The sequence below is a fragment of the Spermophilus citellus genome (assembly GCF_964194105.1).
Source record: "Spermophilus citellus genome assembly, chromosome: 11".
Lineage (NCBI taxonomy): Eukaryota > Metazoa > Chordata > Mammalia > Rodentia > Sciuridae > Spermophilus > Spermophilus citellus.
In genome coordinates, this window is record NC_138192.1 from 108,601,119 (window position 1) to 108,614,224 (window position 13,106).

Sequence of the window (13,106 nt, forward strand, 5' to 3'; positions counted from 1 at the left end):
GGGTATTATGGTTAAGTAAGTTTGGAAATGTTCCATATTTATCCCTCACTTTGGTATAATAAAGGTTCTGAGAGGACCTGTAGTCAAAATGTTTTAAAAAGTCCCTGGAAACTTGCAAAATCTTAACCAGTTTGCCAAACGGTAAATGCTGGTACCATCATTTATAAGTAATTTTTAACAACCAAGATGATCAAGTAGAGAACACGTTGATTTTATCTACAGATGATATAGGACTCATAGAAAAGATGGTGAAAGCAGAAAACCCAATGATGGGAATAGAGAGCAAGAGTCCAAAACAGAGGATGATCAGAAATATTTACTATGTACTTGTTACTGTGTGCCAGATGCAGAACCAGGGAGTTGGCAATGGACAGGACCAATGCAGAGCCAGGTACAGTTGTGCATACCTATCGTCCTAGCTATTTGGGAGACTGAGGCGGGAGGACTGCCTGAGCCACAAGCTCAAGGCTAGCCATGGCAACATAAAAAACAGCTCAACAACAACAACAAAAGATGAAACAATACCAACACAGCCCTTGCCATCAGAGCATGTGCACCAAGTGGAGGAAATAGACATTAAATAAATAACACAAATGACAATATAATCTCAGTTATGACCAGCACTAGAGTTAGGGGGCACTAAATCAGCATTAGAGAGGAAGGAATCTAATAATCAGTGTGAGAGATTGGAGAAGGTGTTCTTGAGGAAGTAGCATCTAAGTTGTGGGTAGTGGTGGGGATGAGGGAGGGAGAGGCACCCACACACGCACAGGTTCTGAGGTAGAGGGAAGGAGCTGGTGCACTTGAGAAACAGAGGGAAGCAGTGTGGCCGGACTTAGTTGGTGGGGGGGGGGGGGGTTGGGATTGCAAAGGGTAAGCTGCAATCAAGAGGGGCAGGTCATGAAATGTTGCTGGTGCTCAAAGAGAAAGAACTGGGAAGGCATGGAATAGCCATGAGGAGAGGATGACTAGGGTCAATCTGAATTATAACAAATTGCACTTGTTGAAGGTGAGACGAGATTTGGGAAAGGTCAGAATAAAAGGAGGAAAGGAAAGGACTTTTATGCTCTTTGTTTTTTATTCATGTGATTTAATTAAAATATTTTCAGTATTGGCATATTTCAAAGCATATACGTGTATTTCCTACTACAAAATTAAGTTAGGTAGTCCCATACCTCAATTTCTGGGACTATTTGTGGCCCATATTTGTTGAATAAATGAATAATTTGATGAAAATATTAAGGCAAGAAATAACTTGGTATTGTTAATTTATCAGATTTTCTTATCTAGAGATGTATTTTAAAATGACAAATTTTTTTCACTCCAGGTAGTATAACAGATTTTAGAAAACTCTCAAACAATTCTTTCAACGGGTCCATGAAAAGCTTAGGTTTTGCAAGGAACTAGTAGAAATTAAGGAATATCTTGACCTACCCCAATCTATCCTAAAACCATACCTAGACCAACTTCTCTCCCAGTGAAAGGTCAGTAAATAGAAACTTTTAACTCAATGTGGAGTCCAATGGTACATTAACACTTTCTTTAGAAGTTTAGCCAGAAATGAGCATGTGATGAGAACAATGTTAACCAAAAAGGAAGCTACAAAAAGGGACAAGAACTTTCCAGACCAAAGTATAGCAACAAAGACTGGGAGAAATGAACGGCTTAAAAAAAAAAAAAAAAAAAAGAGCACAGCTATGGCCTATGAAGTTCAGGAAGGTCTATCAAAAGATCCATATCTTCTGAAATTCAAAATGATTTTATTCTTCTGAAACATATCAAAGAGGAACATGTGACTTCTATGATGAGAATACCAGGAATAAATCAAAAAAGCAAATTTATATCCTATAAAATCAAAAGGCCTACTTATATAAAGTGATCAAATCTCTTTGAATTTCAGGATGTGAAACAGTTTAAAATACAAATTATATAACACTTTCTTCTTTCGTAGACTCACATTACTATTTTAACATGTTTTCACATTCTTATCCTCCATTTATTTTTATTTTAAATTATTTCTTGGACCTAGAAACTTAGGCTGTAAAAAGTAATTCCTCCAATGATAGACATCAGAGCCAGGAAAAGGATTCCCATCTCCTATTCTCTCAGTCATTGATATTTCGACTAGTTTCACTTTTCCCCAAAGGAATAAAGTATTACTTATTAAATGAGATTTAATTGGAGAACATTAATCTCATTTTCTCTAACTTCTATAGACATTCAAAGAATCACAGAATGAGAAAGGGAGAGACTGCATAGAGCAAGGGCATTCCCTCTAAAATATGCCAGACAGAGCTAGAAGAGTTGGAAGGAGAGTCAAAGACCTTTTAGTTCAACTGTGTGTCACAACTGCTTATTTATGTCTGCCTTCTAATTCTTCCTATTCTGTGAGGATGGGTAATGGTATTGTCTTATTTTCTTTATAGCATAGTGCAGTACTTAATAGGGTTTCAATAAACATTTGTAGAAGGGCTGAATGAATAAATCTCTTTATCTTGCAGATGAGAAAATTCTAAATCAGACAAGTTAAGCACCTTGTCTTGAGGTCAGGATTTCCAGGTTTTGCAATCTCCTTGGTCAGGATCTTGCATTTTCACCTATGACCATGGTAAATCCAGTCCATTCTGAGTTACCTTCATCCTATGAAATAGATAAAACAGAGTGTGCCTATTTTCTCTCTAAATGGCAGCTTTCAAACATGCAGAGGGAAAACTGTCATCCCTATCCTAGGTTATATTTCAATGCTGTGGTTTTTAGTCCCTTCACTATCTTATCACACATTTGTTCTCAAAAAACAAAGTCCAGGCAGGCACTATGCTCACCACTGTGATCCCAGTGACTTAAGAGGCTGAGACCAGAAGATCACAAATTCAAGACCAGGCTGGGCAACTTGAGACTATGACTCAAATTAAAAAAAAAAAAAATGGCTGGAGATATAGCTCAGTGGTAGAACATTTGCCTAGCATGTGTGAGGGCTTAAGTTCAATCCCCAGTAACAGGAAGAAGAAGGAAAAAAAGCAGCATCCATAACAAATTTCCGGATGAGGTCTTGCTGGGAATATTATCTCTTTTTCCTGGACCTGATTTGTCCAGCCATAGAAGCACAAATGCTCACTTCCCAGTTGCCTCATTTGCATGACCTCTGCAAGGTCAAGTTTCCTCTACTTTGTATCTATGCAGTTGATCTTCTGAGTGTAAGGACAGGACTATCTGGACTATAAACTTCATCTCAGTTGTTTTGATCCATTCCTCTGGCTTGCATTTCAGGATCTCAACTCTGTCATTTTTACATATTAGTTGTCCAACCAAGTTTTGTAATGGCTACAATTTTAGTAAATATACCTATGATATCTTTATCCTGGTAATTATTACCATAGGTGGTCAAATACTAATAACCATTTTGTAGCACTTACTATATATGCTAGATAGTATTCTAAGCCCTTTAACTCAATTTATTTGCACTACAAACTAATAAAGTACATGTGATTATTTCTCACATCTGGGATGAAAAAAAGGAGGTCCATGGTGGTTAAGTAATTTATCCAGGGTCACATAGCCAGTGAGCAGCAGATTTGGAAACTCGGGCAAGAAGACTCCAGTCTTTGCTCTTAATTACTCAACTATGCTGCTTTTTATCATGTATCTTTACCAACAACCTTTTAGGCTGAAAGGGACCTATCAGTCAACAGTCCTTGGGTAAAACTGCCAATCATTCACAAAACAGCATAACTATAATCTCTTGATAACCCAAGCTTCTCTGTCTTGGGATTTTGCCAAATGCTTTCCTAAACACTAAGCACTGTACAGCATAGACCTAGCCTAGTAGCCTCGTAGTCCCCATCTGTGGCTCCTCAACCTCAGAGTAGAGACCTGGGGGCTACATATCATAATTGTACTGTAACTATCTCTCATAGTACCTACTATACAATGGGCACTCAATAGAAATTCAAATTTTATTTTTGACAGACTATTTTAAAAGCCAAGAAGATTTCCCCTGAGTTAAATTCTGTGGAAAATATAAGGACAAATTTAAAATGGGTTATGGGGTTATGAGCTTTCAAATTCGCTATAACATGTATTCCTTGGCATAAGCAGAGTCAGGGATGTAATAGTCTCCATGATGGTTTGCCCCCTGGTCACCAGTCCCATACTCCTGCTCACCTACTTCAAGTCCTCACCATCTTTTGGGAGGAAAGATTCTGTGAGTCTTTGAAGGGGACAGTCTGCACCTCATTCCTATTTGCATATTCCCAAGGTGCCTGACAGAATATGTGTGGCACACATAAGGGGATGAATACATGCTTGTTGAAATGAACTCTCCCTAAAACTCCACTTAAGGATTTTGCTATCAGAAACCCCTCCATGGTCATATTTAAAGTGGAGGAAATAACATTTAGCCTGTTAGTGCACATACCCCTAGGGATTTCTCCTCTGAGAAACAACAATTGAAAACAATAACAAATTAACTTGGACAATACAATATGAGAAGGCAACAACAGATTACACCATTCTCACTTATCCAAGCTGTTCATATGCTGTAGGGGGCATATCTGAGTTTTTCTTCATTGTCTATTTAGGGAATAGGCTATTTGCCTATTCCCTAAATCGAATAAATCTTCAACTTATTGCTATTCCTACTAAGTGGGAGACAAATTTCAAAATAGCAATAAAGATAAGAATTGAAAATATCAAGAAAAATCTAGTTCTTTCTGTTTCCATCTTCATTTCCTTAGATCTGGAATTTTGAGCAATAAAGGAACCCCTAATTTTTCACATGGGATTGCAAACAAATTCTGGCTACCCTAAACCTCTTTTTTATTTTTTCCAAGAGCGTAATACACTACTGCCCTTCTTGGCACTTAGAAACCAACAGATCTGCAATTTCACATGCATAATCAGCTCCCAGATTCAATTTCTCTTTTTCTTAACAATTGCTATTCTGCATGGTTTACCCCAAGGCCAATAAGTAACTAACTAGGCCCAACACAGAAATATTGCTTACTTCCAGTCTGGCAGCTATTTAATGAATAATTAACCACCTCATACTTTCTATCAGGGATGCTTGTATTGCTAGGGTAAAGGTGTCCTTTATGTCTAAAGGATGTCATAAAACAAGCTTTGCCAGAAATACGCCCTCATTTATCACATGAAATGCCATGTGGTATTAACAAGGTCGATACTATTTGTTTAATATATTTTGCTTTCCTAGGGGCTTGAAATGATTTGTTTTTGCAGCTGTAACAGAGCTAAATTAGGGATTTATCTTCAGCTTAGCTAGTTGAGCATATATAACCAGGAGCTATTAATTATCTGCCTAGAGGCTTTTGGTCACCTTCCCACAACTTACAGCATCCTTGGGGTACTGAGTTACACCATAAGCAGCCAGATTTGATCCTCAAATAATCAGTCCTGGCTTCTTGAGGACTGAGGGGAGACACACAACTTCTGGTCTTTGTTTCTTACTCTACAACAACCCCTTCCCCCACCAATATGCTTTTAAGGTGTGGTTTTTTTGTTTTTTGTTTTTTTAACTGAGCAAGGAATTGAAGAGAAAGTCCCAGTGCAAAAACTAGTTTCAGATATCCATTCTTACACATGAAAAACTAACCCACCACTTTTCTGGCCTTAAAGTGCCAGGGATCTGACAAATTAGTACCAGAAAGTGGCACCTTCTCCCTTTCTCACATTGTTGTTCTGCCTTACTCTGGGAGCAGGGGGACAGCAATCCAGGAAGTTGGTTCCAAGTATGAAGTTGTCAAAAGCTGTGCTATAGTTTGAATAGCTATACCTGTCTGAATCTCTGTGGTGGGGTGGGGAGGGTAAGGGGAAGACAAGGCAAGGGAGAGAAAAGGGGAAAAAACTAGAGTGCAATTCAAACAAAAATGAAACACACACACACACACACACACACACACACACACACACACACAGTGGGGGGATGCTCCCCTCCATCCCAGGTCCTAACAACATACTTCTTTATCAGAGGTTCATTGTCAATCAATTAGCCAAGGCAGCAGGGGTCTGTGAGGTGGGGGGCATCTAGGGAAACAAGGGGCCGCCCTGTTGTATTGCTATTTAATCACTTTTGCTAAATAAATAGAGCAGCCCCGAGGTGCTGTCACGTCAAGGGAATTTATAACAAAAAAAAAAACCTTCATTTTTCATTGGTCATTACTTTTTTTCCCTTCAGGACAAGAGAGGGTTATTACTGTAGCCTTAAGTTCCATCTTTGTGTTTCTTGCCTTTGATTCCCACTCGGACCCTGCCACTTTCTGGCACTAATTTGTCAGGCTGAACAAAGAGGGGATTTGTACCTCCTGTAAGGTCTCAATTAGGAATGGCTTCTGCTGTATTATGTGCCATTCAGAGAAGACACAATGCCGGTAATTACAGGAATTTGCACTAAATGGCTGAAGAATTCACAGCAAAACTTTTCCCCCCCTTGGGTTTACCCCTCCCAAGGGTTGGATGCAAGAAAAAGGAAAGCAAAAAGCTCTTAATGCCAGAGAGATGTAATTATCAACAGCAGTCCCAAGAGGTTAAACAGCAGCCAAAGGAGTAAAACCATAAAAACTAACATTGTGAAAATGGTGTAGGAGATCCCCGAGGCTCACTGTTTTCTTCCTTAACATGTTCAACTTCAGTTCAGAATCAGGAACATTGCCCCACAGTGGGTCATCCAGTTTTAGCTCCAGATTACAAAACAGTCACACAGGAATGCTTTCAAAGGTGAGCTCTGCTACTCTTGTCACACCTATAAACAAGTCCCCGGGCTCTTTGATTGTACTACTCAATTGTTAGGTTTCTTGATTGCTGAGAAGTTATAGGAAAAACATCTGTGTGTGCTACTGCCAAGAAAACCATGTCTCTATTGAGTGTAAACAGGTATGTACACATGTCAACTTCCTAAAGAAAACACAGTTGCTACCTTATAATCCAATCTCTACAGCATTTAGGAATAGTCTTATAACCACTTACCATGTACATCCTTCCTAAATATTTTAAAAAGCTAAATAATTATTTGTTTTAGCATTACTATTAAAACATCACAGATGCCCTGTTGCCAACTATAATTTTGAATTCTAACCAGCAATTTTACTGAAAACACATTCCTCAATTTCTGCTACAGAGGTGTTCCTGAAAAGTTGGACTAAAGCACTTCCAAATTAACAGTTCTTCAATATCATTTCTGGTATGCGCTCCTCTGTACAAACATCTTCTGTGACTTCAAGGTGAAACATTAAGTTCAACTTTATCAACTGCCTGTTTTTTTGTTTTTTGTTTTTTTGTGGACTAAAACTGATTGGAGGTCTATGATTTAATTTAGTTCTACCTCACACCACCTCTGACAGTTTTCTGATATGTGGGCCCCACTTAGAAGGCTCTTGTCATAGCTGCCTTTTTGGCAGCCACTGATGGAATTATTTGATAAACAACTTGTGTTTCCTAGCAGACTGCAAGTTTCCTGAGGACAAGGACTTTTATCTTCTTTCCTGCAATACTAACTTGTATGTCTGGGTGCACCCAAGATTCTGGGCAAACAATAAATGACAGAATGAATGGAAGAATTTAATTTTCAAATTTCAGGAAGTAGGGCTAGCAAGTGAAAAGGCCCTGGATGCAGGCAGGACCCCTGTAAGTTTAGGAACAGCAAGACCACAGTGGTTGGGCTTCCCAAGCACAGGCAGCCAATGAGCTGGAAAGGAAGTTATGGAGTAATCACACACAATCAAATATAACTATCAAAAGTCCAAGCACATGCAAAGAAAGATACAGTTACAATCAGCATATATTTTCAAAACCATAACCTCAGACATTTTTGGATGGTCGTGGTCCATTTTCTCTGCAGGGGCTCTTTAAATTTTCAAGAAGGATATAGAAAAGTCTCCACTTATAGAAAGAATTTAGTGAACTATGGCCAACAGTACTGTTTTATAGACTTAAAAGCCAGTGCTTGTGGCTCCCCTGAATAGCAACTCAATGACATAATAAGGAGCTACTCAGTGTAATCTTCCACATTTAAAGTTTATTCATCCAAACTATTTAAAGGAGGAAGAACTTCATATGCATGTATACATATATGAACTTATAGTTTAAAGAGACACACTAAAGCCATGTAATACTGTGAATTAACTTCTCCTTAAACTAGTATATAAGGCCCAAACTCACTACAACCAATATATTGAACTTTTGGGTGTTTTAGAAGGTAAACATGCTATGTTACTTTTTACTAAATGTGTCTTTTTATGAGGATGCTAAGTTAGACAATAAAGGTACAAAAGGCAGAAGCAGCTGGTTTAAATTAACTGTGTTTCTGAGAAACACAGGTCAATTTTTACTGTTCCATCTGCTATAATAATCTTTGATATAATGAACAGCCTCCCAAGTAATTTAAAAAACATCCAGAGCTCTGCTTAACAAGTTTTTTTTTTTTTTTTTTGCCTTTTTCTTTTGAGACTCTGCCCCCTACAGGAGATAATGTGCTCCTGCCTGTGTCTGGAAACCAATATTCCACATGCTAGCATCAAGAATGAAAAGCAGGCGAGTAAGCCACATGTATCACAAAGCAACTGAATGTAGTACTCTCTGATAGAAAAGGTGACATTTAAATGAAATACATCAATTTTTGCTTTGGAATGTGCCCTACTATATAAATCAGCATTATCCTCTCTCCAAAATTAGAAACAAACCCATACCCCCATTAGTTCCAAACCAAAGCATGAAGGTAAAAGCAGAGTAAATGAACGGCAGGCTTGTCATCCTACCCCCTTGAGTCCCTTCCCCTACCCTTTCCCACTGCCCTCCAATCAGCCAAATTTAGTGAGCACCAAATTTAGACAGCAAAGGGAAGCATCCTATCACACAGAACCCAAAGGAGCTACCAGAAAGATCCATTCCTGCTCATTCTATAATACTTTCTTCTTTTCTCCTTGCTTCCCTTTCCCTGTCTCTTCTCACTTCTCTTTTATCTTTTTCCTGTTTTCATTTCTCCTACTGCTGGATGCAGTGGGCTCTCTCTGTCTGACATTTCTCTTCCCTCTCATGGCTAAGAACACTATATTGCTGTACAGAACGGGGCGGCAATGCACACTCCATCAGGATACAAACTTCTGAGAGGAAGGTGAATAAGTGACAGCTAGGTGACAACCTTCGTGTAGCACCTGAGACTTTTCTTCACTCTTTTACTATATGGATTTGTGATTCAGATATGCCATTCTCTACCTTGAAAACTAAGCTGGGCTGTTCTCCCTTATTCCATGAAAACAACAGATTTGTGGACTCTCAGTAATATAATGCCACAGAAGTGTATCATAACTCCAGGATGTCCAGAGTAAGCCCAATAAATTACCGTCAAATGCCTGAACTTTGAAATATACTATATACACCAGAATAAGAAGACACTGAAATGTCAATAATTTCTTAAAAACTGTATTAAAACTGGTGTCTCCTATTTCAAAACTGATTTCAAAGCTGGATGTGGTGGCATACACTGTGATCCCAGGAGGCTGAAGCAGTAGGACCCAAGTTCGAGGCCAGCCTGGGTAAACTTCGCAAGACCCTATCTCAAAATAAAAACTAAAAAGGGCTTGGAATGAAGCTCAGTAGTAGAGTATTCCTGGGTGCAATCCCCCATACCAGAAAAAAAGAAAATTCCAAGAAGCTGTCTGACTTAACACAAGGTCTGTCATATCTGCAAATACATGCATATACCTGGTATGGCTTCTTAACTAGCTTGGAGCTTCTCATCTCTCCAATCCCACCCTGCATGTTTCTGCTCCACAATCACTAAATACCTTGGGGCAAAGCAAGGATTATTCACTTACTCCCTCCCTTTAAGTAAACTATTCTCCAGTAGAAAAGACCATCATCACAACTAACTATATTTAAAATGTGGATTTTGAGACTGGGGCTGTAGTTCAGTGGCAAAGTGCTTGCCTAGCACATGTGAGGCACTGGGTTCAATCCTTAGCACCACATAAAAATAAACAAAGGCATGCTGTCCATCTACAATATATATATATATATATATATATATATATATATATATATATATATATATTTTTTTTTTAATGTGGATTTTCATTTTGTTATAATTTGGCTTTCAAAGCAGGAACAAGAATAAAATTTTAAATGTAGTCTCAGCTTTAGGTAAGTTTCTTGCTCGTTTTTAAACAGCATTATTAAATCTAACAGACTTGAGTTAAAACCTTCCCCAACAGACTTCCGATTAAAGTTGTCTTCTCAGTAAATTTATTATCAAATATGGTGGGGTTAGTAAAAAGGAAATAATTTTGATTTCATTTTTAATACCCCCCCCCATTTTAGGTTTGGGGGAAGTAGGAAGAATAGGGAGTAGAGGAGAGAAGCAGTATTGAGGTTTTCAGACATAACAGAGTATTGGCCTTGAACTCCACTTTGTGTCTCACCCTTACACAGCAATTCCAAAAACCTAGGCTTCCTCATGGTGAGGCACAGATTCATTGTGACTCAGTAGTCATCTGCTGAATAATCATCTACCCTGCTTTTAGCTATTTCTACATTTTCTGTCAAGGCTGACTTTCCAGATTCCACTTTAACAGGATTTGACAAGGTCATGATCAATGACAGTTACTGACTATGGACATTTGCTTTGCCTAAGGAGTGTGAGTACTTAGCTTTGGACTGAATGTCTCTCATGAGAAAATCTGTGACAGCTATAGTCACCATGACTTTATGCAAGTAGGCAGAGGAAATGGAATCACATCCTACTTAGGAAGCCTAAATTCCAGTCTGGTTAGGCTTCAGCCAAGTAATTTTGATTCAGTGGGGTATATCATAGCTGTTTCTATTAATCAATGTAGTATGAGGATGGACAGATTTTTTTTTTTAACATAGTAAACTCCTTGCAGGAGAAATGCTTTTTGTAAACAGGCGATATCTATGACTGTCTTATTAAGGGTGTTTAAAAAATAAATTCCGGGCTGGGGATGTGGCTCAAGCGGTAGCGCGCTCGCCTGGCATGCGTGCGGCCCGGGTTCGATCCTCAGCACCACATACCAACAAAGATGTTGTGTCCGCCGAGAACTAAAAAATAAATATTAAAAATTCTCTCTCTCTCTCTCTCTCTCTCCTCTCTCACTCTCTCTTTAAAAAATAAAATAAAATAAAAAATAAATTCCAATTACAGGACTCAAGATTGCTCTTTAATGAGCTTTAAGCTGAAAATTTGCTCTGTACCTGCACATTTGAAACTCTGAGCCGTGAGTCCTCGTTCCAAAGATAAAGTTGTCAGAATGCTCAGGAAGCTGGTGGTCACGGACTGACGTTTGTTCTTCCTGAGTTCATGCCCACCCAGCTGATCCTTGGGTTTGCTCCTCAGTGTGACTTGCAGGTTTTGCTCTGAACTCCTCGCTGCATTGGCAGCTGTCTTCAGAGCCTCCATCCATTCCTGAGCCCTCTGCCGGGTCTCAGCTCGGAGGCGGAGGACATCTTGAGGGAAAATGACTTGAAAGCAAGAGTCACAGCCATCCAGGTTGTCTACCTGGACAGCCAGACACACATCCACGTTGTAGCTCAGCAGGGGATCCTCATCTAGCTTGCCTGGCTGAAAAGCCATAAGGTAGGCCTTGCTCAGCACAAATGTAAATGCCTTCCAGTTGTTTTGGACAGTTAGTCTGTAGAGTGTCCCTGATTTGAGGATGTTTTGGTACTGTTTGGAGCTATCCAAGACAGGAGACGGTGGTAGCAGCCCATTGGATTTCTCTTGTAAACAATGATTCTGTGTATAGTCAACATGATGGCCGAGCCCTGGTGAGTTTGCCAGCTCATCCTGCCGTCCCACGTAACCGGGCACTGCAGCATGCACAATTTCCCAAAGCTTCTGTCCCCAGTCCAAAGCTTCCCACGGTGACTCTGCCTTTAACTGTAGCTGAGTGTTGTCATAGAGAATGGTGTCTACCATCCTGGCCTCAAGATTGCCCAAAACAGAGATGCTCTGGAAGTGGGAAAGTTGGTACGTGGCATAGGGGTTTTGATTCCCACTGCTGTCGAGGCTATAGAAGTATAAGTTGTAAGGTGACAGTTCTGCGTAACAGCTTTGCCAGTAACTGTCATGGTCCTTTCTAATTTCCAGGTAACCCTTCTTCAGAATGTTTGGGAATGTCTGCTTGTGTTCTAGAAAGAAAAAAAAAGGAGGCATAAAAGTATCGATTAGTTATAAGAAGGTGAGTGCAAGAGACCAAACAGATCAAAGGTTGATATCTTCCTGGTTCAAATTAAACCAAGTATAAATGGTAAAATTTCAGGATAGTATCTAATGGGCAAAATGTAGCTAGGGAAAAATCTCTTGTCTAAAAACTGAACTACCTTGGTGAGAGAGTATAAGAGTAAGTAATGGGGTGTATGATATGAATGTGATATGACGAAGTCTGTGCAGAAAACAGCAATACTGGAAAAAGTGTAATTTAATATACCCTGTAGGCCTAGGACCAATCACACTCTTTTGGGATTCCTTGCTTTCTAGGTAACAGTCTACAGAGTATTAAATACATGAGAGAAAACCTGCCATGTGAATGAATTCCTGCTGATTCTCTTATCCTTCCTTAAGTTCATGATGCCAGGAAGGGTCAATGAAAAAAAGCAGTGAAGTGTACTGCTCACAAATTCCCATTTCTCAGAGTACCCACTAGTCCCCAAAGCCAGTTCATGGGCCTCTCTCTGGTAAGCCCCCTTCAGTTCATTTTTTAGGCTTCTGCTTACATGCAGCTTTCTCTCGGAGCCTCAATGTGCTTATGCTGCTGCTCCCTTAGCTTGCAATGCTCCTTTCCACTGCCTCAACCAGGGACTACATATTTACCTTCCTTCAGAAAGACAGTCTGTCCAGCTCTCAGCCCCTCCCCCACCTCATGTGAACACACTTCTCCCTGGGTCAGTTATGTTCCTCTTTCATAGGCTTTTAACAGGCTGCATTATAATAGTTTAATTAAATATCCAAACAAAAAAATACATTTTAAAGTTTGTTTTTAAAAAAAGTCTGCCTTCCCTACTGCATAGTAAGCTCTCTTCATTTTTTGGTGAGGAGGCAGGTTACCAGGGATTGAACTCAGGGACACCACTGAGCCACATCC

The 13,106-nt window shown here is 39.5% G+C and overlaps 1 protein-coding gene across 2 annotated transcripts in view; it reads right to left on the reverse strand.

Annotated features, from left to right (window-relative positions):
- PLEKHM3 (pleckstrin homology domain containing M3) overlaps window positions 1–13,106 on the reverse strand; it is a 177,876-nt gene that overhangs the window by 118,926 nt on the left and 45,844 nt on the right. For both annotated transcript variants that reach the window (XR_014018029.1, XM_081261430.1), the window contains exon 3: window positions 11,218–12,153. Coding sequence is in view for 1 of the 2 variants with exons in the window: in XM_081261430.1 (XP_081117556.1) it covers window positions 11,218–12,153 (936 nt within the window). In the remaining variant the exon portion in view is untranslated. The remainder of the gene's footprint in view (window positions 1–11,217; window positions 12,154–13,106) is intronic.